The following is a 22,476-nucleotide window of genomic DNA, read 5'->3' on the forward strand; positions in this document are numbered from 1 at the left end:
TCGAAAACAAGTGTGTGACGTCCGAACGGTTGCCAGCAGCCTGCTCACTCACTGAATTCTCCAGAAGATTACCTGGCAACTGAGCTGGATGGGTAAACTCTGATATAGGTTCAAATAGAATGCTATGGATATTCATGTTTACATATGAAGCTGTCGCAGGAACTCCTCCTGAGACCCAGCAATTCATTTTTGTCCTCTGTAGAGGACATAGGTTTTTGGTCTGTATCTCTTAAGCCATACATGCCACCATATTAATTCCTGTTGGCCCTTACAGAGGACATCCTGGGCTTTTCAAAGATATGACATGTGTTTGGGTGGAGTCTCGACAGAATTCTCTTCCTGGTTCTTCAAAATGGCCGCGATCACAACAAGCACATTTTAGGGAAAGAAGAAAGGTAAGTGTATAATTGTGTAATTATGAGCTTTGTGAGTTTAATATTCAGATTGATTCTAGTAAATTAATATCTAAGGAATAGTTTAGATGAGTTTTCAGAGGAGTGTAATTATTTTTTCACCTAAGAAATATCTTGTTTATGTGTGTCCTCCATAGAGGACATCAAGATGTGCTGACTTTGTTTTCACCTGTTTTACACAATAAAATAGTGTAAAATATCTGCATCTCAAAGAGGAAGAACTGCTTCATGGAGTACCACAATCCAAAACCAACCCAGAACTAACACACCTGATTCAACTACTACACTAATCAGCTAGCTCTTGATTTGTTAAATAAGGTGATGGGAACGACTGGCTCAAAGGAAGTGGCCATTTTACTTACCTTTGTGCCAAAGTAACGTACCTTTGTTACATTACTTTGTTACGTTACTTTACTACGTTACTTTGGCTGAGTATCACCTCTCTCTCAGGAATATTCCTTGCACCAATAACTAAGGTTCAAAAGAGTTCAGTTGTAAATGTACAACCTTAAAGGTGGTCAGAGTTCAGAGGTAAATGTACAACTCTAAATGTGTTTATATGTTCATATTTGCAATAGCGGAGTCCCGATGTCCTCTCCAAAGGACATACTGTAAAAAAAAATAAAAACATGTTTTGACATTTTTTTTATCCTAGTAATGTTTTTTTTCACCCCAAAGACTTATGTGGTGTAAAAAAAAAAAAGAAATCCAAAAACTTTTTTTTCTCTGGGTCTCAGGAGGATATAAAAAGTGGTTGTAATATTTCAGATTGAAAGGGAATGATGGAAATGAGAGTGTAGTGATCTGTAACTTAAAGAGTGGGGGTCAAGTGTTTAAAGTAGGAGAGCAAAAAGGCCTTTACTGTTCTTCTTCTTCAAGGACTTTGCTTTGGGTACAAAAAATTGGAAATGAAAGGCACGTGAGAGTATAGACACTTTAATCAACGTGTTTCATTTTGATACATTTTTGTGTAATTTACCTACAAAGAAAAATCCAAAGAAACAACCTAATGTTTTATTTCATTCAACAGGAGAATAGCTAGATCCTTTTCAAATATATATTCTTAGAACTTAGTTTTAACAACAACAAAAATATATTCTCTCTCTGCCTAAAAAAAGAAACCCTCACGTTTGTATTGGTAACGTATGTGGGAATGTCATTGCCTTTTCATTATGCCGATGCGCTTTTCATGAGGCTAACACGTCTCTTTGCTGCAATCACTTGCCTTTCTTTGTGGGTCAAAACAAAGATAACATGCTATGATGCGTTCAGGATCCCTGCTATAGTAGTCATACTACTGACAGCTGTTCTGAGAACAAGCTGGGACCCAATAGGATTCCTGTATTAATTAGTAAAAGAAGGAATCGAAAACAGTCAACCTGCTTGGTGAATTGGTCTAATCTGTTAACGGTTCCATTTACAACTCAGAATACAACAGAGACCAGTGTAAACTCCACAAAACTAACTTTGCTTAATATTAGATCTTTGTCCAATAAGTCACTGTTAGTTAATGACTTCATAATTTCACACAATTTAGATTTCCTTTTTCTGACAGAAACATGGTTAACAGAGAGCACAAGTGCTACTGTTCTTAATGAAACAGCCCCCCCCCCCCCCCCCCCATTTTAAATGCCGAAATGAGAAAACAGGTGCTCAGTTTAGGGAGGCCATCTATGTCCTCAACTATGAGTGCAAAGTCGGTTGAAGGAATGCTGGATCATTTCCACTTCAAAATCCACTTAGAATGTAATGGAAGCTGTTGCACCAATAAGAATTAAGAGCACCTTGATCAAACAGAAAACCCCATGGAGAAACACCACAGCGGTCAAAAATCTGAAAAGAGAATGCAGGAAAGCTGGACGTAAGTGGAGGAAAACAAAGCTTCAGATTTACTATGAGCTGTACAAACACAGCCTGCATAGTTATAACAATGAGCCGTGCAGGGCCAGACAGCTGCATTTATCTGAAATGATTAATAAGAACGTCAACAATTCTCGAACCTTGACAGGATCATGAAAAGCTTCTGTTGCTAGTCTCACCGCCTTATTTAATTTTTTCCTCCTGAGCGGGTTTTACTGCATGTTGAGATGACAGAACAGATGAATGGATGGAAAGAAGGAAAAACCATGAAAAGAAACAGAAGGGTGACTCACATGTGAGCATAGGCTGAAGGAATTGCCAGTGGGAACAGAGTCATTGTCATACACAGGTCACTGATGGCCAGGTTGACAACAAAGTACTCTGCTGGCTTCAAGGAGGACTTCTTTCTGTAGGCGACAAATAGCAGGATCCCATTTCCCAGTATTGACAGCACACCTATGAGACGGAGAGGTAACATACATAGAAGCTCTTGGAATTGAGTTCACATTCATTCACTTAAGATTTGCAAAAAAAATTAAAAAATTCACTTACCAAAAATGGTGTAGAGTGTGCCCATGACAAAGTCACTGTCTTTTGATATTCTGGACACCAACAAAAATGTTTCGGTGGCATTTCCCATCTGGAGCAAAGATGTAGAAACAAGAGAAAAGAAAATATGGAAGAGACATTTTTAACTGTTTTTTGTGAATTGAGGGAATTAAAACATACCTCAAACAACTATCTTGTTTGAGGGGGGGCTTTTTTTTAATTATACCCCAATATATTTAGAGGAAAATAATGTTTTTTTTGAGGTGGTTCTTTTAAAGTTAAAGAAAAACCTAATCCAACGAAGGTTTGAATTTTAACACTCTGCTCTTTCACCATTTTTTCTGTAGAGGTAACATGGCAAAATGCAGACACACGTGTCCACCTCCCTCTGTTTTAATAACTTGGAACCTTCTTGTCTCATCAAAGAGAAAAGAAGAGGGTGCAGAAATTCAATGCCATCTTTCGCTCCGAAATCAGCCTCATCTCAGAAACCAGAGTGTGATTTGCATACACAGCATGCACCTGCTGCCGGTACAGTATTCACTGTGGCCAAGGCAAATTGCTGAGGCAATCTTGCTGACAGAATTCATGGGTGGAGATAACATGAAAATATATTCATAGACTTTCTATTTACTCAGTGACTTTACCTGTATTTACATATTAAAGGAAAAGAGTCAAGTTAAATCACCTGGGGTTAAGAAAGGAGCCGCTTCTGGATAATTCCAAATTACCACACAATGTAGCCAATCTTCAAAGAGGAAATTCTTTTATGTTATTTCATGCAGACCTTATATTAGAATGTTACATGACCTTTATGTGGCAAGACATAGCTTGAAAGTAGATACATAAAAGTTTATAGATAAGTGGTAATGTGATGTGTGTAGCTCCTGTTTTGGGGGATTTTAAATACGTATGACACATTACAGTAGAAATCTGAAAGTAATCCACAACTAAATGCTTTTTCCCCACATTATTCACCAATTTTTATTCACATGGTATCACTCAGCATGTACCATTGTATTATGCAGTTAATTTATTTTCTCATGAATTATTCTGTGTGTTATGACATGGGTTGAGACCTCTGAATATGTTTTATTGTAAACTTGAATGTGAGAATATACATAACCATAGCATTTGCTTTTGTTTATTCATTCATGCTAAGTACTAAAAACTATCTTGCACAAGTTTTGTACAATATGTACTTCCTTTTCACTTTTCTATTCCCACTGATGTTAGGGGGCTTGAGGGTCTGGTGAGTGTGTGGAGAACAGATGGGATATGATGGTGCTTGAGAAGCCCCGAAGGAATCGCAATATGTCACACCAGCAGATGAGCACGTAGATAAGTGTAGATAAAGAATGCACTTCTACATAAAATTTCATAAGGTGGGAACGTGTGAATAATGTAGAAATAAGACTGTCAACATTATGAAGAAGGTGAGATTATGTGGCAGTATAATGTGAATAAAATCCACTCAAATGTATGTGTGTTGCACTTTTTCGAATACAAGTGTAACCCAAAGTGCTTTACACAACTAAAGTGAGACTTAAAGGGAAATATGGGAAACAGGGAAAAAAGTTCAATAAAACAAAATGTAAAAGATTAAAAGATTAGCATCCCTTATGAAAACAAATGGACACTAGCGGTAAAAATTTGATATGTACAAAAATAATAGAAATAAAAACAAAGTTTAAAGTAAACATAAATCAAAAGGAGCATATTTAAGCAAGTAGTGCTCAGCGTACAGGAATCAGCGTATTAAATATAAGGTCTTTCAAAAAGGCATATTTTAAGCTTAGTCTTAAAAGTAGAGTGTCCTGTACCAAAACCGGAAGCCGATTCCACAGGATAGAAGTCTGAAGGGCGGCGCTTTAGAGGAAGGAGGCCATATAGAGATGTTAAAATGGGAGACATTTGATTTTTCAGAGTGGTAACTTGGTGCCAAGCTTTTGGATAAAATAATTCATTTCTAGGGAATTTTGGACACCCAGCTAAGATGGAATTGCAACAGTTTAGCCTGTTTATGATGAATGTATGAACCAATTTATCTGCGTCGCTTTCACAACAGATGCTCCTGTTTTTGATAATCTTCTATTGATGAAAAAAGGCTCCTCTAAGTCCCTGGTTTATTATCTGCATTAGACAAAATGCAAAATGACCTTTTTAAATCTTGTGAAGCTACCTTTAAAGGCTAGCAAGATTGAGATTTTATGATTTCCTCTCCAGTTTTCTCATTGCGTCTCATCACACAATTCTTTATCAAACCATCAAACCATCTCATCAAACTGTGTCAAAGTCACGCAGCCAATCCAACTGTGATGGAGTTAAGTTGGGGGAGTTGCCCTCCCCACTATCTAGAGATGAAATATAATGTTGATAATATTTAATTAAATCTGTTCATAAAATTTTCAGACGGTAAAGTAATAATGTTTTCTTCTTTTTTTTCTCAAGCTCAGTTTCATCAAGATCTGGACCAGTCATCTGAAGAGCAGCTTTTTACTTAGAGGAGTGAATATGCAGCTGAACTCCTACAGGATTAATTCACTTGAAATCAAATGATTGGACTTTTGAATTAATTGGACTTTAAACTTCTTAGCAGGACTTTTCATGCACTTAATCATCTTTGTCTTATTGTCTCACTTTATCTCTTTACGTCAGTGTTACCTTATCTAATTTTTATTCATTTATTAGGCTTTTCCAACAGCTTCTAACTGAATTTCGTATATTTATTTTATGCAATGATAACAAAAGGATCAATCTAATGACAACCTTTGCTTGGGAAATATATATATATGAACAGTACATAGACATTGACACGTATGACAACTCTGCCATCTTTAGTTCATACAAAAACCTGCCAGCAGTCTTTGCACTTTGTTACTTGTCTTCTGCTGCTTGAATTCAGGGAATTTTAATCATTAGGAAAGCACAATTAGCCATAGAAGAGCTGCAGTTTTTGCAATTAACACCGACCCACATACAGGTGAGACAGCAACACCAATATGCATTTTAAATTAACCAGTCCAAACAAACAAGTCCTTATTTCTTCATCCATCATCATATATAAATTGGATAACCATTTTCTCACCTATGGGACATTACACAACCGTCTCTTGAAATAGCTGATTAGCATTACTAAACTTTATAGTAAAGTAAAATAATACTGACATCATCCTTTTGGTGTCAGTATGTAACCCAATTATCAGGTTGCAACTTGATCGAATTGGTTAATCTGTAATCTCACTTTCACCCCTTGGACGCTGAAGTCTCCTGCTTCTTTTTCTCCAACCTCCACACAGAATTATACCTTTTTAAGTGTGTATAGCTCCTCCGGGTAAGCTAATTCAAAAGGAAATTTAAATATACACATTCCTTTTTTTTGTCTGTTGCAGAACTTTAAATTCAAATTCCCCAAGATTAAAAGAGAGGAATGGGAGGCAAGCTGAATTTCAATCCGTTTTTTTATATACCTTAATACATGCATATTCATTATTCAGTATCTAGAGATTGGACTATCAGCAAGTCTTCTGGAAATATTTACAACAAATTAAAATAACCTTTTTCTCAGACCATCAGCAGGGGGTCGACTGTGCCTTTGAAACTGGTATGTGGAAATACTGTAAATTTCCTTGCTAGATCCCTCTTTTACATGTCATTGCTATTTCATACAGATCAAAGATCAGTCCAACTCTGCACAGGACCAGCAATGTTGATCACAGCGCAATGGATTCTGCTGAGATCATTTTCAGATTAGATCTGAAGTCATGCAACAAAATCCTAACGAAAGGCCAGTTGTAGTTTACAGAGCCAGATGGCTCAGATATTCTCACTAAAATTCTAGACCCATATTGTGTAAGTTTCCAATTCATCTACCAACATTTAGCTCATGTTTAGAAAAGTCATGACTCCATCTCTGTAGAAATGAGCCTCAATATTACCTATTCAAAAATGCTCCTTTTCTTCATGAAAATCATTATTCTCAGAAGATTCAAAGCTATGTGCTTCACGTACCACAGTTTAATGGCCACTGCATTTTTACACAGTGATGGCATTGTCAGGATAGAAAGTAGCCCTTTTCATTGCACTCAGAAAAGCTTTTAATCCAGTAATTTGAAAAATCCTCTTTTATCAAATACAGTCTAAAGATCTTGATGAAGCCGCAGTTAACTCTCAGAACCCCTCCTGTCAAAAAGACTGTACTCTGACTATTCACTCTCTCGTTGCTGATGTTAACCACCAGAAATGAGACTCAACACAGTATGTGCTCGGTCTGTTATTGTGTTCCTACTCAGTGTTTAAATGTAGTATTTTTTTATGCTAATTTTTTATGAATAGGGTTCCTACTGAGACACTGACTTCTGTTCAGTCTGCCTTTGATAGTATCCAGTTTACATTTAGCTTTACATGAAGAAAAGATAAAGAATGGGATATTCCTCGGCTTTACCTCTGACTCTGACTAAAGTGCCATTAAGACTTGAATATTTGTCTCAACAGTGTATCAAATTAGGCTTTGAGTATAGAATTAAACGATACTAGTCCTCCAACAAACATTAAGCCATTATGCAGTCAACCTTCATGTCTGTCCTTGGCTTCGGAGAAATTCTTCTTGTCATGCTGCTTCAGCATCACTACAGCAGTAAAACCTCTTACATCATAGCTCATTGAGCTTTATCACAATTTTTCCTACTTCTCACTCGCTGTATATCAAACAGTTGAATAGACTTTCCTATTGTCCAGGGGAAAATAATCTCTTGTTATTCATTTAAACGTTACTGCTGAAGCTTTCCAACCACCTTCCATCTCTCATGGACATCTTACAGTGGATGATCTCACAAATGTTGGCTGCTTTCAGGCACTTTCGTGAACCTTACAATAGAATGAATCACAGACTGCTCTCAAAGTTAGACGTTCCCCTATGAGTTCAAAGCCTATTTGATGTTTTTTGAGTCTTTTAACGTTTTTTGCTCTTCGTTGAATGTACTGCTTTGATTCTGCTTGCTATTTGTGAATGTTTCTTTTGATCACTGTTCATTCAAAATAATTCTTTTGGCAATAAGGCTGCAAAAGCGATGATCAGATTAAATAAATATTGAATAACAGGGACTTATGGGGAACAAGTGGGAAATAATTTACCCAACTCAGACTGGTTTAGGTGGGGATGGTTTATGTTCTATGAAACATGATTTTTTTATAAACTATGTAAATGTGACTCAGACTAAATATAATCTATTATAGTTCCAACCTTTAAAATTCGCGTTATCCATCTCATTGTTGAAAGTATCAAGTGACTCAAACCTTTGGTAAAAGGAATGTGAGGACTTTCAAAAACAGCTGCTAAAATGTAAGACTTTTGCACCAACTGTTGGATTATTTATTTAAACTGTTCATTCATGTTGTGAGGGTCTTCAGTTTGAGAAAGATAAACATATAAGTCCTGTTTGGACAGCCACTTTATATCCAGCAGTCAGAAAGATAACGGCCTCTCATGTCTTCAGCCTTTTTCCCAAGTGCATGTTGTGCTGAAATTTCAAAAGTATGTTTTCCGAAAGGGCCGCGTGTGAGAACGAATGGTTCCAACATCCCCTCCCCCCCCCCCCCCCCCCCCCCCCCGACTTCTTGTGGAGACAACCCAGCCAAATACAAGTAATTTACTGTGGAAAACGACTGGAAGCCATGTGTGAAAACAGTAGATAATGCACCAGGGCATTTACGGAGGGTGAATGTGCGCTGAAAAGAGTTGCTGCCCTCCGTATGCCTTACTGCTGACCTGTAGGCTGCCTTGCAGTCTCTCGTCAACATTCATCAAAATATATTACGGATAGAGAGCCACCATTATTGTTGATGTGCTGTAAATGCAACACCGGGATTTCCACAGCGTACCTTTTGGGGTCCTGTGCTCAGCTCAGATGCCATATTTACTGTTTTAATGCATCGTCAGCAGAGAATCTCCTGACGTTTATCACGTGTGTGAACAGGAAACTAGCCTGTGATACCTGGAAATAACAGTTATGACTGACTAAAATACAGCCGACTGTTTAGCAAGAAATTTTTTTTAAAGATTTTGGGATGTCCAGTTTCAGATTTGCAGAATTAAACCAGCTAAATAACTGTAAATAGCTGTAAAGCACTTTGAATTACTTTATGTACGAATTGTGCTCTATAAATAAAATTGCCTTGCCTTGCCTAAATACCCCCTGCCTCACCTTTCCTTTCCAAGTGTCTCGGACAAACTCATGGCTGCTAAAAACACAAAGTGTCCACATGTGGGCCAGTATTTAGTTTACTCCTTTAGGGCTATTATATCAACTCTGCAGAGCAAAATGGCAAACTTCATGAAAGAGAAGCTGTGCAGTATGTAGATATTGATGACTTGTATTACTACACACAGGAACTTTGAGTGTTTTAGTGAATTCTTGAGCCGACTTGTGCTGACCGAACAGTTTCAGTGCACCTTGGCCTTGATTCTACAAGTCATTTGGACCCTCCTGGAGGTTTGGAACACCGTTCTTTCAAAACATATTCCACTCATTAAGTGTTTTGACTACAGAGGCGGAGAATGTGCGTAACTCAGACAGAACATCGACAAACCTCAGAGAATAAAATTAACATTATTTTCATACTCATCCATACAATCCAGTACACAAATTTTCCCACTAAAGGAACAAGTCACCCCAAACCGTTAAAAAAAAAGAATTAAGAGTTAAGAAAAAAAATTACAGAAACTTTCGGTCTCGTGATTGTAGGGGTCAAGGTTTCAGGTTTTTCCTTTAATTTGTCACGTGCCGGGATATCTGCCAACATTGTAGTCAGAAATCTTGGCGTATTATGCAAGCTACAGATAAAATAGATGAGGGACATAGCAAGCAAGCTGTAGAACAATGATTTACTTAACATAAAGACCTCCAGATGTATTTATTTTTTTAAACTTTTACTTTTCATTCCCAACTGAAGACAAAGCACATGACAATGTGAGCCAATTCATCAGACTCCACAGAGCATATTCTGGAGTCACAAAAGGTTTCATACCTTTTTTCAACAATATGATTGAAGTGGAAACTCCTAAAATATTTAGATCAACCTCTTTAACTGGTTAAAATTTTTCATTTGGGAGAGTTAGAAGTTAGAAGTTATATTACAAATATAATACATATAGAAAGCAAACTAAAAGGAGACCTTTAGATGAAGCTCTCCTTCCTCTGCAGTGTCAGTAGTAAAAGAGGCTGGAGAAACAGTCTGAGAGGATGAAATCAAGAAAGACACTTTCATTGAGCGATAGACCAAAGAGTGAGTCAGGGTAAGACAGGAATCCATCCTCACCATGATTAGTTTGAGAGGGGTAAACTGCCATGGAAAGTGATTGAAAGTTGTAAAGTGACTGTCAGCCTGACGCTGGAAAAGTGAACTTTGGGCTAATCGTTGTAGAGGACATCTGTGACAACTTAAGCCTTACTCTCATACAAATGGAACTTCCAGTCAGTACACACGCAGACATGCTCAGAAATGCACGTTCAGAACAAAAAGAAATAGTGGGTGCAAAATTGTCAAGGAGAGTGAGGGAGGTGGAGACAAGTGAAGGATGAGAGAAATCTCATAACTGAAACTGTCAGAAGCATAGGATTGAAAGCAGAATGATGGATTTCACCCATAGGGTTACAGGACATAGGGGCAATTCAGTAGTACTGAAAACATCTACTCAGCACACAAAAATCACATATATGTAACTGTATGTCTAATGCAAAATGATTTATAGAGCCAGATACAGATTAGTGAGGGAATTTTCCACTGAATATATTTGGAAAATGGATTACCATATATTTCAGAACCCCATGAGTCAGATTTTACACCCACATTTTAATTAACAAGTCCTCAGCTGGAAAGTGTCAGAGTTTAGGGTTATGCCAGCTGTTTATTGACTGATAAAAATAGTTGTGGTTGATAATGAGTTGCGATCTGTATCTTGTTCTCACACCAGCTGTTCCTGACAGCATTAACCTGTCCTGAATCTCGCCCTGATTGTGAGATGTTATTTCACATTACAAATGCGTTTCACTTATTGTTGAGATCAAGCAGGGAGAGAGACCCAGTTTAAACAAATTAGATGTGTACACTGACAGCATTGTGGACAATTAATGATATTGCCTGAAAGATAAGGCTGTTAATACCATACCAAACTTGCTGATTAACCAAAGCAACCTGGAATTTTTTTTTCCTGCTGCATATGCATGAAAAATAATGTGAGTGTGCATTTGTTTGAAGGTTAAGATATGAACTTGACGAAGATATGTCAAGATATGATTCAAGATATGCCATCGACAATTATCAAACAACACAGTCTGGTGGTGGAAAAAGTCACGGAGACTCAGGTATGACTCAGCTATAAAAACTGTTGAAACGGTTGTTTTTTTTCACTTACATGGTTAAACACACAGTTAGAGTCCCTTAATTTTCTGTTCTGAATCTCGTTCACTGTTTGGCTACTTGGTCAGGGTTACCAGAAAAAAAGGAATGGTTTGGCCCGAAATAAACCCTGTCACAAAATGTAACCCTGCACATGAAATATCATGTGTGGCCAATGCGTCCCAGTATGATGTCTAGGGGTCCTAAAAAGAGGTAATTTCCCGTACAGAATAGACTTAATCCCACATTATAGGAGTGCTGGTCTTTGGTTGAACATCGAAGAACTCATCCCATCTTGCAATTTGAATCAGTGATGACTTTTTTCTCTGACTTCAACCAAGTGCTTTTAGTTGCTGAAACTTTAATAAAGTGCCTTAGTTAAGAAAAGAAAATGAAGCTGACATAGCTTTTATAATCTTTAACAGTAAAAATAATCTTGTCGGAAACATTATGTCAAAGAACATGCTCGACAGCTAATTACAAAACTGATCTTGAGTTAGGGAGTCAAGTCACATCTCACATGTTCACATTCATTCAATTCAAAACCTTCTCTCCTTTCATGCGTTAGTGTTATTCTACAGAGGCACCATCTATAATGTACAGTTGGCATATTGAAATAGCTGTAAAGTTGGCAGATGAATAATGAATGAATGCGTACAATAGTTTTCATAAAAACTTGAAAAGAAGCGGAGGTCAAAAATCACCTTAAACAGTTATAAATTGCCAAGCTGTGAAACAGCCTTCGCATATATCTTTGCTCTCTCTGCATCATCTCCAGCACGCACTCAAACAGGTCATCTACAACTTGCATATGCATGAGGTCTTCTATTATTTATAGTGAAATACCAATATGATAAATGTTATACACTAACTATACATTTTTAACAGCTTCAAAATAATACATAAATAATCCAAAACATTGATTGATAATAAATTAAAAGAAAGTTTAACTTCCAGTAATGAGTAATATCTAACCAATTATTTATATAAATACTGACAGAAAACAGTGGTTGCAATGAAGCATCATGAGTGTGCACATCAACGAGGTTCCAAGTGTGCTAACTGCATTGCTCTATTTTGTTGCTACATTAAATTCCCAAAGCTATGAGACAATGAGTGTATTGGGTAGCTGGGGTTGATTATTCCGTGTTTTTGTGCTGAAAGATATGCTCAGTGACATTTGCTCCATTTCATTACCAGAGGACCTCTGAATTGTAGCTTAGGCTATCTCCATGATCTCTGTTAAATCTTGCTGTAATGTCTACCATAATAAATCAGTTGTTTAATGAAAGTAATTTCCAGGAACAGTGTAGCTGTTGGGTATGAGATGGAATGTGTTCCAATTGTCTTTTAATTTAAAGAAAAAAAGAAATCAAATAAATTATGCATCGTACCATGAGAAATATTTGGTGTCTTTTAACTGAGAACTTTAAAACCTATCCCAAAAGATGTAGTGCAAATTGACACCTCTATCAGTCTGATCTCAATAGTTTGGTTTTACAGTGTACTATGCATACGGAGTTCGGAAATGCAATACTTAGTCCAGTATCCTCTAAGGCTCTTTCTAATTTGTAAGTGACAAATCCTAAATGTGACCTGAATAAATAAGATTTGAATGCAAACAAAAAAAACATGATATATGTAATCCGATCATGATGGTTGGAGTTTAATTATGCTAAGCAGCTGCATATTGCACAAGATTGGAAATGGGAAACCCTGATCTGTGCAGATGGAAGGCAGCTGAGCCAGACATTTGTCTTTTTGTGTCACTAATGTGGTGAAGAACCTTTTCCCATTTCAAATAATATTGTTCTATCATGGCAAGCAAAAAAGAGGATACCAGTTCATTCTGCCACCCTGGCGAGGAGATGCTACTGTGTAACTGAAGGTGTGTGAGCTGACTTCCATTGTTGAACAAGGCATATCAAATAATATAGCAGTATGCTCTAGATTTTCAGAACAATCGGTCACTTTAATTGAATTTAACCTGGTGCTGAATCGTATAGCATGCTTTCTCAATAACATAGGATGTTGATCCATTCAATCCCATCTTTAAAAGGACAAGGTGAAAAAATAATTAAATCGAAAATAAAGGATTCTTCACCTTTGGGGGATTTAAGAGGCTTTAAAGAATGATTTAAGTAAACTAAGAATTTGCATACACTACCAGCATTGCTTTTTGTGTGCTTCAATTTGGCCTGAGAACAGTGAAAGGATTTGAGGTCCTGCCCTATGTAAAGGTCACCGAGTCCTTCAATGCCCTTCTGAGCCCATTTTTCCCCCCCAAAAAAAAGATTTGCTGAAATGTAAGTGGGGATTATAACATATACGAGAGGTTGTGTTAAGGGGTCAAAATTGAGAAGCCATTCAATATTCATTCAATCAAAGCCAAGGAGGAGAAGTAGGGCAGGAGTAAATTCTTCAGTGAACCACAGGGGTGCTGGGTCTGGAGGGAAAAACCACAGAGTACCGTAGGGGACCATTCATCACCTGATCCCCTCTCAATTAACATCACTAATTTCCTTGAAAGAATTTATGGTAGAATTTCTATTAAGTTTAAAACGCTATGCCAAACCCGGAAGCTCCAGTGTCCAGTGAGTTTTGTTTGGAAAGCTCAGCCCTTGGAGCTAAATGTGATCATTCTTGTGATCACATTCTTTTTAAGACTCATCAATCAGTCATTTTCAATAGACTGGGCGAGAATTTTTCACTGGACATCCATAAAACCTTGAGGATTTGTAACTGAACTGTTACGTGCGAATATTTTGAACATTTTTAGTTTTTGAAAATGTGCACCTCCACTAGTTTTCACTTTTTTTGCAACCAAATTGATATTCTGTGTGACATTTAAGGAAGTCTTTAAACTAAGATTGAGGAGCAAAGAAACACCTCACATAATCAATTCCCTGTTAACTACCTAAAGGCATGTTTAACCCCTCGGTCTTCTGTTGGTCTTAGTTCTCACAATCCAACCTCGCATTACCTGCATGTAATGTGCGCCATTTTATATAGTTTCAGATGACACTTAAGAAACAGAATAAAATATTTATAAATGTAGTAACAATTAGTTAAATTGCCTTATTTTGCATTGTTCATTATTTGTCCTCACAAAAATAAATTTCCTCTCGCAATGAAAATAAGTTACCATGTTACTCTATCATGTGATACTCCTCATTGGCTGCAATATAACATTCAATGGTTTTATTTCATTCATAGGTATTTTGTTCTTTTTTTTTTTTGTAAAGGTTTTACATTTCTGAAGGATGCCTTCACTCTCCAGCCACTTCGTGAGGAAACCCTGTGAAATCTACTGCCGTTCAACAGCCACTGAAGAAGTGTGTCCTACATTTAAAAAGCAGTGTACACCCAACTCTTCCTCCAATTTGGCTGTGAACCTCCTAAAAAAATAAAGTCGTCTGCACTGTAACTGAATCCTCACTAATTATAACTTGAATGTGTTTTGGTCGTAGACAAAAATAGCAAAAACCGCTGAGAAATACTGAGCTCTGAACAGAGGAAATTGCACCATCTATGATGTTAGTATAATCTGGGAAAGTTTGCACAAGCTGTCATTTAGCATTCTGGCTGTGAAACTTTCTCTTTTTCAAGGTTCAGAAACTGCTGCCTTTTCTCTCTTTTTACTAGAGGTCTATTAAAAGTATAAATCCCTTGAAAAATCTTTTGGTGTCTGCCGGTGTCATACAGAACGCACCTTAAAATACTGTAATCTGCTCTCGTAATAATTACTGATTGGCTCATACCCTGCTTTTACCGACTGCAGAGCCTCATTGTTCTGACTTGAAGCCAGCATGCAACACAGCCACAAAAAAGAAAAAAGCACAATAGACAAATAACAAGCAGAGAAATGAACAAAAATAACCCCAGAGCAGAATGCAAAAACATCAGGTACTCTTAAACACAAAGCTGTCAGTGAGTTTATAATCTACTCATTTGCAAAGCTTTTAGACTACCATGGAAATACCACGAAAAACGCACCAGGTCACCCGGCGACAAAATAAGTGGTATTTTATGAGAGCCAGCTCCATCCACATCATCAGCAAATGCAGGAATACATTATGAAATAAGAAGCTAGGTCAAAAGTAAATTATGTAAAGTCTTTTTAACACCTTTGTCCAATGCAGCATGAAGAATTATTAAACCATTAAGAACAATAGGTGGTGTCTGAAAATAGCTGGTTAGAGCAATGCGAAAAGGAAACCGCAATCCCGTCTGATTATGTCTTGATTAGGCGTTTACTCCAAACTCCAAACAAACTCCAAGTATATCTGTACGTTTAAGATGCAGAGACTGAAAGTTCAGCCTTTGGCATCTTTGCCTCATCTTATTTGGCATCCCTTTGCTTCAGTTGCTGGTCCTTGCTTACACCTCAGAGCTGGGGCATGTTTTTTTGTTCTGGCTTTAGCCCTAGTATGTTTGAAGTTATTTCTTATTTTTCCTTTCTTTTATTTTTTTTTATTGTTCTTTCTGGTCTGTGTCTTTGACTTTTTTTGACAAAAGTTATAGCTTTTAAAGCTTTCAGTCTATCCTCGATAGTGACTCCCATGGAAGGGTTTTCAAAGTGCTGGTGAGATGTCATCCCACCTATAAAACATGCATTCACATAACCTCTGTAAAATAACAATTTGAGATCATTAAGAAATAGAAAAAACAAATGACTCAATGTTGGAGCGTTACTGAGACATATCAAGTTTAGCACTGAGTTGTGAGTAATGGGTTAAAATTTTGCTACAGGGACATAAACAGCACATAAAACAAGATTTGGCCGTTTTATTATGCCTGAAAGAAAGAGAAAAAGGGCAGAAAAAGAGAACAGAAACTGAGCTGAGTCTGAAGCCAATTATAACATATAAGCATGATTATGTAAACAGGACAAGAATGATTATCTTTCCCCCTAAGATATCACAGATGAGAAGGATACAAATAAAGATAAGAATCCTTCCCCCCCCTTTCCAACCATTGCTGCCTTCCCTCTTCTCTTCCCCTGAGTTGTGTCTCTTGCCATCTCATCATCAAAATTCGAATCATTCTTAACTCCATAACCTAGATATAAAGGCTGATGTATTTAATTGCTGCTTTAATTACATAAACAAGCCACTCCTGATGGCTTCTTGCAGTAGGACACATAGCAACTGTATACCCTTTGCAGGAAATCATTTCAAATTTGAAAGGTGATCAGAGTTTACGCTGGAACAACTTGAAAAAACACAGCAGGGATGTCATTAGTCAAGGACAGTGTCACAGTCGGTGCTAGTTTCTCACTTGCAACAATTCCAGTAAGTGTCCACACTTGTATTTTCAGTGTTGGCTGCATTTCACATTGCAAACTTCATCACCTCTGATGGAGCTACTTCATCAATAATGTGGTCAAGTCTTATGAAAGTGGTGTTTAAACTTCCTCATGCTGGCTCACTCCTTCCATTCCTCTGCTTCATTTCTTGTGTAAGTCGCTGCTCTTTGGTGAGCAAAGGAATCAAAGTTGAATAAGTGAAAATGCTTTTAGCTTCCACCCACTGATGCACATCCCTTACCATCACCTCGTGCCTCATGTTTTCTCAAACACTTTCACTCATCTAGCCTCCTATTTTAATCTGTCCTCTCTTACACACTTTAAAAAAAAGTAAACTAGTGCAAACATTTTAGCCTGTTCTAATGATCTATATCTCAATTAACCCATCTCTTCTGTTAATATTATACTCTGATTGTTGAATTCTCCAATGGAATTGACCAAATAGGTCTTTTGTTCAAATTGACCCATAGGGGACAGTCTGGATTGTAAAGAGATTAAAAGGAAAAAAGAAACAGTTGAGGTACAGCATCTGTTTGAGTGAATTTATATGGATTGCTAATATGCTCAAAGCCCACTGTAATGCTTCAATATTGTTGATCCGTGTGTGTGGTTTTAGTATTTACAATCAAATTTCCAATATTTTTTAGAATAAAAATATCTTAGTAGATATTCAAAGGTATGACAAGCTTTACTTTTCTGGATAATGTGTATTTTAGATAATCCATGCGAGTTCAAATCAAGCTGACCCCTTCTTTACTGCCCTAAACTTTATTTTGTCCACCTCACTGTTAGTGCTTCACTGCAGCTCTCAGTTAAGACAGCCATGCTATACACTGCAGCATTGACATAATCTGCAAATGTATTTTTATGCCCCAGTAAATTGCTAGAGAGGCACTCTGATTGCCAAGGTGAATACATGTGGTCTCTTAGATTAGAAACAAACCTTTAAAAAACATCCTCATTTAATACTGACCATCAATTCCCTTTCTTGAAAAGTCATAATTGATAATCCAGCAACTGCACTTATTTGCAGTTCTGTGAGTAACTTGAGGATTGATGAAAGCACACACATAAGTATTTTTGCTTTAAAAACACTGGGCTTCAAAACAAGAAGAAATCAAGAACAGGAAATCAGCTGAAGAGGCAAACTTACAAAGAGGGAGCAGGCAAATGACAGAAAACTAGTAGATAGAAAATCAAGGAGGTTTTTTTACGTTGTTAATGAACAGGTGAAGGAGAGAGTGTGTGGAGTGGGGGTGGTATAAACAAGCTGGTATCCTACACAGTCAGGAATACCCAATAAATTAAACAAACAAAGTCTTAAAATACTAGGAACAGATTCATTTGGAAAATCTAGAAGAGACAAGAAACAGGGGAGTCTATATACTGCAGGAATAATAACTGATACCAAACTGGTGTGTGAGGTGCAAGAAGAGCAGTGGGGTAATCAGAAGAACTTAGAACAGGTATGCAGCAAGTAGACACACAAGGTAAAAGTAACAATCAGCATCATTAAACATACACAAAATCAATTTTAATGTAAAGATGGAAGTGAACGTAAAGCTAATTAAAATGTAAAAACATGGAGAACTTGACCTATGACAAAAATGTCATTCAGCTATGACAAAGTTAATGGCTTCATTTACAGTATTACATAAAGAGATGTGATTTGATATAAAGGAAAATTTCAGAACCTTCTAACCTGGGATCTAGTTTTTCTTTACAGTCAGAACCATACTGATTAATAACCCAGCGACTGACAGTCTGTAAATAGTTTCAATACAATTAGGTGGCAATTATAAGTTGAAAAACATGTGTGGTTAGGTTTGCCTCTGACAGGCTTAGACTGATATTTTTAAGTGTCTGACAGCGTTATGGAAGGAATCTCTATTGAAGTCTCACTGAAGAAAAGTTTCACAGTGGTGAACTTTTCCAAATAATGTCAGCAAAATGTCGAGCCACACCACCAAGCTTTCACACAGTACTTTTAGAAGACAGGTAAATCTTGAAATTGTGGCCAGCTGTGCTACAAATGAACAAGGATTAGCCTGTCCACACACTGCCTTGCAGACCGTGGTGTTCACAGAGAGCATTTTGACCAGGATGACCACTGAAAGTCAAATAAAAAGAAGAAAACCTGCATCCAAAAGCCTTTTCTGGAGGAGAAGGCAGAGTTGATTTCATTTGCTAAAGTTAACCCCTCGCTGCTTGTTATTGTTATTATTTTTTTCTTTATCCAATCAAGAGTGGTGGCCATGAAAGCTGCTTTACTTTGTCACATGGCTGTCTGTGTAATCAAAATTCTGATTGTGAATGTAGTCTTTGATTTTTAACTCTAAAACAAGAGCTCCTGGGAAGCCTGCTGTAATGTCATTAAGTCTTTTGAAAATTAAATCTTAAAAGTTGAACAAACTGTCATTGTGGACCCACCATGGGAAAAGAGATCTTCAATTATTATGTTTGATTCAGATTTGAAACTGGAAAAATATTTCTATATGACTGACTATTAGTTTGAATAGCTTTAAAATGTACTGGGAATACAATGATATTTGGTCATACATACCAGATGGGTCTCAGCTTGTACAGTATTCAGTTTAGTTCAGTTTAGTAGTGGATTAACAGTTTAGTGTTGACTGCCTCATTTTCAAAGTTTCTCTACAAGGAAGGTAGCTTTGCACCTAAAGTAGGTTACTGAAGTTGTTGAGTAAGACAATAAGGAAAAAAGGAAAATATCAACTCTTTAGTTCATATTAAAGCACAATCTCACTGGTGTAGTGCTGTAGCAGGTTTTCTTTTTGATTTATTTTTTGGCTTTTAGCTGTTTCAATTTTGCTCCTTCACACACCTATATGAAAAATGGTTATTAGGTTTAGGAGGAATTATATAAATTACACATAATATTACACAAAATAATTATATAAAAGATATATTCAATACTTTCACATTGACAGAAAAAAAAACTCCTCTAGTTTTGAAGTCAACAATACTGGTAATTTTGAATAACTCATTTTAAATTTTAGAGATCACCAGTAGGGTTGGGTCTTGTTTTGTTTTTTTCTGACTAAAACTAAATTTTAAGAATACTCCACACAGTGCTTGATCAATATTTAAATGATTGATTTATGGCAACGTTTGTTATTGCCAATGTAAATCTGAGCTTAAAGTTAAAAAAACATGTTAACTTTGTTAACAATCCCAAGTAATAGTTTTCAGCTTAAATGAATACCCAAATAAAAACATAACAGTTTTGGCTTACAAATTTGCTTGATAAATGAATATAAACCAAATACAATAGTTACTCGTGAATAATACTTACACGAATAACATAAAAATCAATTTGCTACATGTTTTCTTTCTCAAACAAAATATCTCTTGCAAATAATATCTCGCGAAGAGACTGCGCCCCAGGAAAGCAGCCGGCCCTGATGGTGTCTGTCCTAGACTTCTGAAAGCCTGTGCTGTTGAACTGGGAGAGCCTCTGCAGCACATCTACAACCTGAGCCTCCAACTTGTATCTTGGTGATGATTAGGAGGCAAATGGTTAAAACAACTGATGTGTTGGTGGGAGTCTAGGTTTCCCAAGCAGTTCTAACAAAGACATTGAAATTACTGTTACAGAACACACTGCAGCTAGAAAAATATTAAACAAAAATGTCCATTCTTCAAGAGGAACGAGTTCAATTTGAAAGATTAACACGCTGGTCATGGATGGTGCACACATTATAGCATGCAGGATGCAACGGCTTAGTGCTGGGTTGTTGCTTAAGGCTTCACAGATGAGGTCTCTTTATTCTGGTATAGCTACCAAGCCGGAAAAGGGTGGAATGCCCTCTCCGGGTCGGGAATGAGATCCTTCCCCAAGTGGAGGAGTTCAAGTATCTCGGGGTCTTGTTCACGAGTGAGGGACGAATGGAGCAGGAGATTGACAGACGGATCGGTGCGGCGTCTGCAGTGATGCGGGCTCTGCACCGGCCCGTTGTGGTGAAGAAGGAGCTGAGCCAGAAGGCGAAGCTCTCGATTTACCGGTCAATCTATGTTCCTACCCTCACCTATGGTCACGAGCTGTGGGTAGTGACCGAAAGTACGAGATCGCGAATACAAGCGGCCGAAATGAGTTTCCTCCGCAGGGTGTCTGGGCTCTCCCTTAGAGATAGGGTGAGAAGCTCGGTCATCCGGGAGGGGCTCGGAGTAGAACCGCTGCTCTTCCGCATCGAGAGGAGTCAGATGAGGTGGCTCGGGCATCTAGTGAGAGTGCCTCCTGGACGCCTCCCCGGTGAGGTGTTCCGGGCCCGTCCCACTGGGAGGAGGCCCTGGGGAAGACCCAGGACACGTTGGAGAGACTATGTCTCTCGGCTAGCCTGGGAACGCCTCGGGGTCCCCCCAGAAGAGCTGGAGGAAGTGAGCAAAGCAAGCTTTGCTCAAGCTGCTGCCCCCGCGACCCGTCCCCGGACCAGCGGAAGATGATGGATGGATGGATGGATGGATAGCTACCAAGACATTTTGTGCAGCAAATTAAATAGCAAGTTAAAAAAGATCACAAGCTCTGTCACAGTATTGAATAACTTAATTAATTGCTTTATTTAATTTAACCCTTAATTTACACTTTCCTATTAGATCTGATCACCAGTTGCTCTAATTACATATATATGTCTTTATCAAGGTGTTGTACTCAGCTACAGTGCAGACCTATAGGAACGAATCAGCCACCCAAAACATTTTTTTACATGAACAAACCATTTCACCCTCAGAGTGCAGGCTTTCTTGTGACTAGAACTCCTCAAGTAGAATTGTCACCAGACCTTCAGCTAACAGATTCCTTGACAGTGGAGCGAGTTTGGGATTGAAGACAATGGCTCAGACACTGAACCAGTCTTAGGTTGTTTAAGCACTGGGGACATCCCTTGACATACTGAGCACCTATAACTACTCTCCTCTCTTTCTCTCATCGTGCATTTATGTCTCTATTGAATTATTAACTTATTTCTTTCCCTTCTCATTAAATGCTTGTTCAAATGGAATTGTTGAGTTTTCTTTTGAATATATTTAGGTCCTTTTACCCTTCCAAGTAACGTACCCTGAAACAATAGTACTATGATTTGGTGCTACTTAAAAGACGAAAATGTAATTGCCACCGGCTCACTGCATTTTTTCTATAATTTGCTGTCAGAAATGTCTGCTGATATAATGGTTTGTTCATTCACCCTGACAAAGGAAACTCAGAAAAAAATTCTCTGAACTAAGTTGTTTCTCTGTAATCCAAACCAGACAATAGTTTTCCATCTTTAATGGAAAATTGTGAGGTTTTTTTATGCTGCTATTTGTTTTTTGAGTGACATCACGTGAAACAACTTGACATGGAAACTGCATTTCAATGGTATCTCACAGTACTTTCCGGTGATCTATGTCCAACCAAAATTATCTCCTTTGACACCAATACACAAACTTTCTATTTCATCTATTTCAGGGCTCATTACCAAGTTTCATCTTGTGCCGTTGGATGTGTTTCAAAAGCGGCAAGCCGTCTGAAGACATTTTTAACCTGATGGGTCGACCTGGCACATCAGGTTAACACTCTACAGTTGGGATATTTTATTGGAATATTCTGATCATGCAAAATTTATTCATTTCTATTTATTTTTTACAGATAGTTTCAATTCCGTATTCAATATTTAGAGCAGCTAATCATGTTGCAATGTTGAGTATATCTTGCAAATTTAATAATATTGACTTGAAATGAACTCATAAAGGCCGTATTTCTGATGTCAGGATTTGTCTAGATAAAAGGTTATGCATGTGGCTTACATGAACTGGTCTCTGATCATAGCATTTGAACGCGGAATGGCAATGGGATTACAATTCAAGTCCAGAAATGTCTTGGCCAAGGTGTCACAATACAAACCAACAATATCTTATAACACTATGTCAACACCAGCTGATGTGTATAATCAC

The 22,476-nt window shown here is 37.6% G+C and overlaps 1 protein-coding gene across 1 annotated transcript in view; it reads right to left on the reverse strand.

The window, feature by feature from the left end:
• Positions 1–22,476, reverse strand: part of opn7b (opsin 7, group member b) — a 90,183-nt gene that overhangs the window by 18,847 nt on the left and 48,860 nt on the right. Inside the window, exons 2-3 of the mRNA XM_075475699.1 lie at positions 2,826–2,913; positions 2,567–2,729 (exon numbers count right to left, since the gene is read on the reverse strand). Of these exons, the coding sequence (XP_075331814.1) occupies positions 2,567–2,729; positions 2,826–2,913 (251 nt within the window). The remainder of the gene's footprint in view (positions 1–2,566; positions 2,730–2,825; positions 2,914–22,476) is intronic.

The sequence above is a fragment of the Odontesthes bonariensis genome, chromosome 10 (genome assembly GCF_027942865.1).
Source record: "Odontesthes bonariensis isolate fOdoBon6 chromosome 10, fOdoBon6.hap1, whole genome shotgun sequence".
Lineage (NCBI taxonomy): Eukaryota > Metazoa > Chordata > Actinopteri > Atheriniformes > Atherinopsidae > Odontesthes > Odontesthes bonariensis.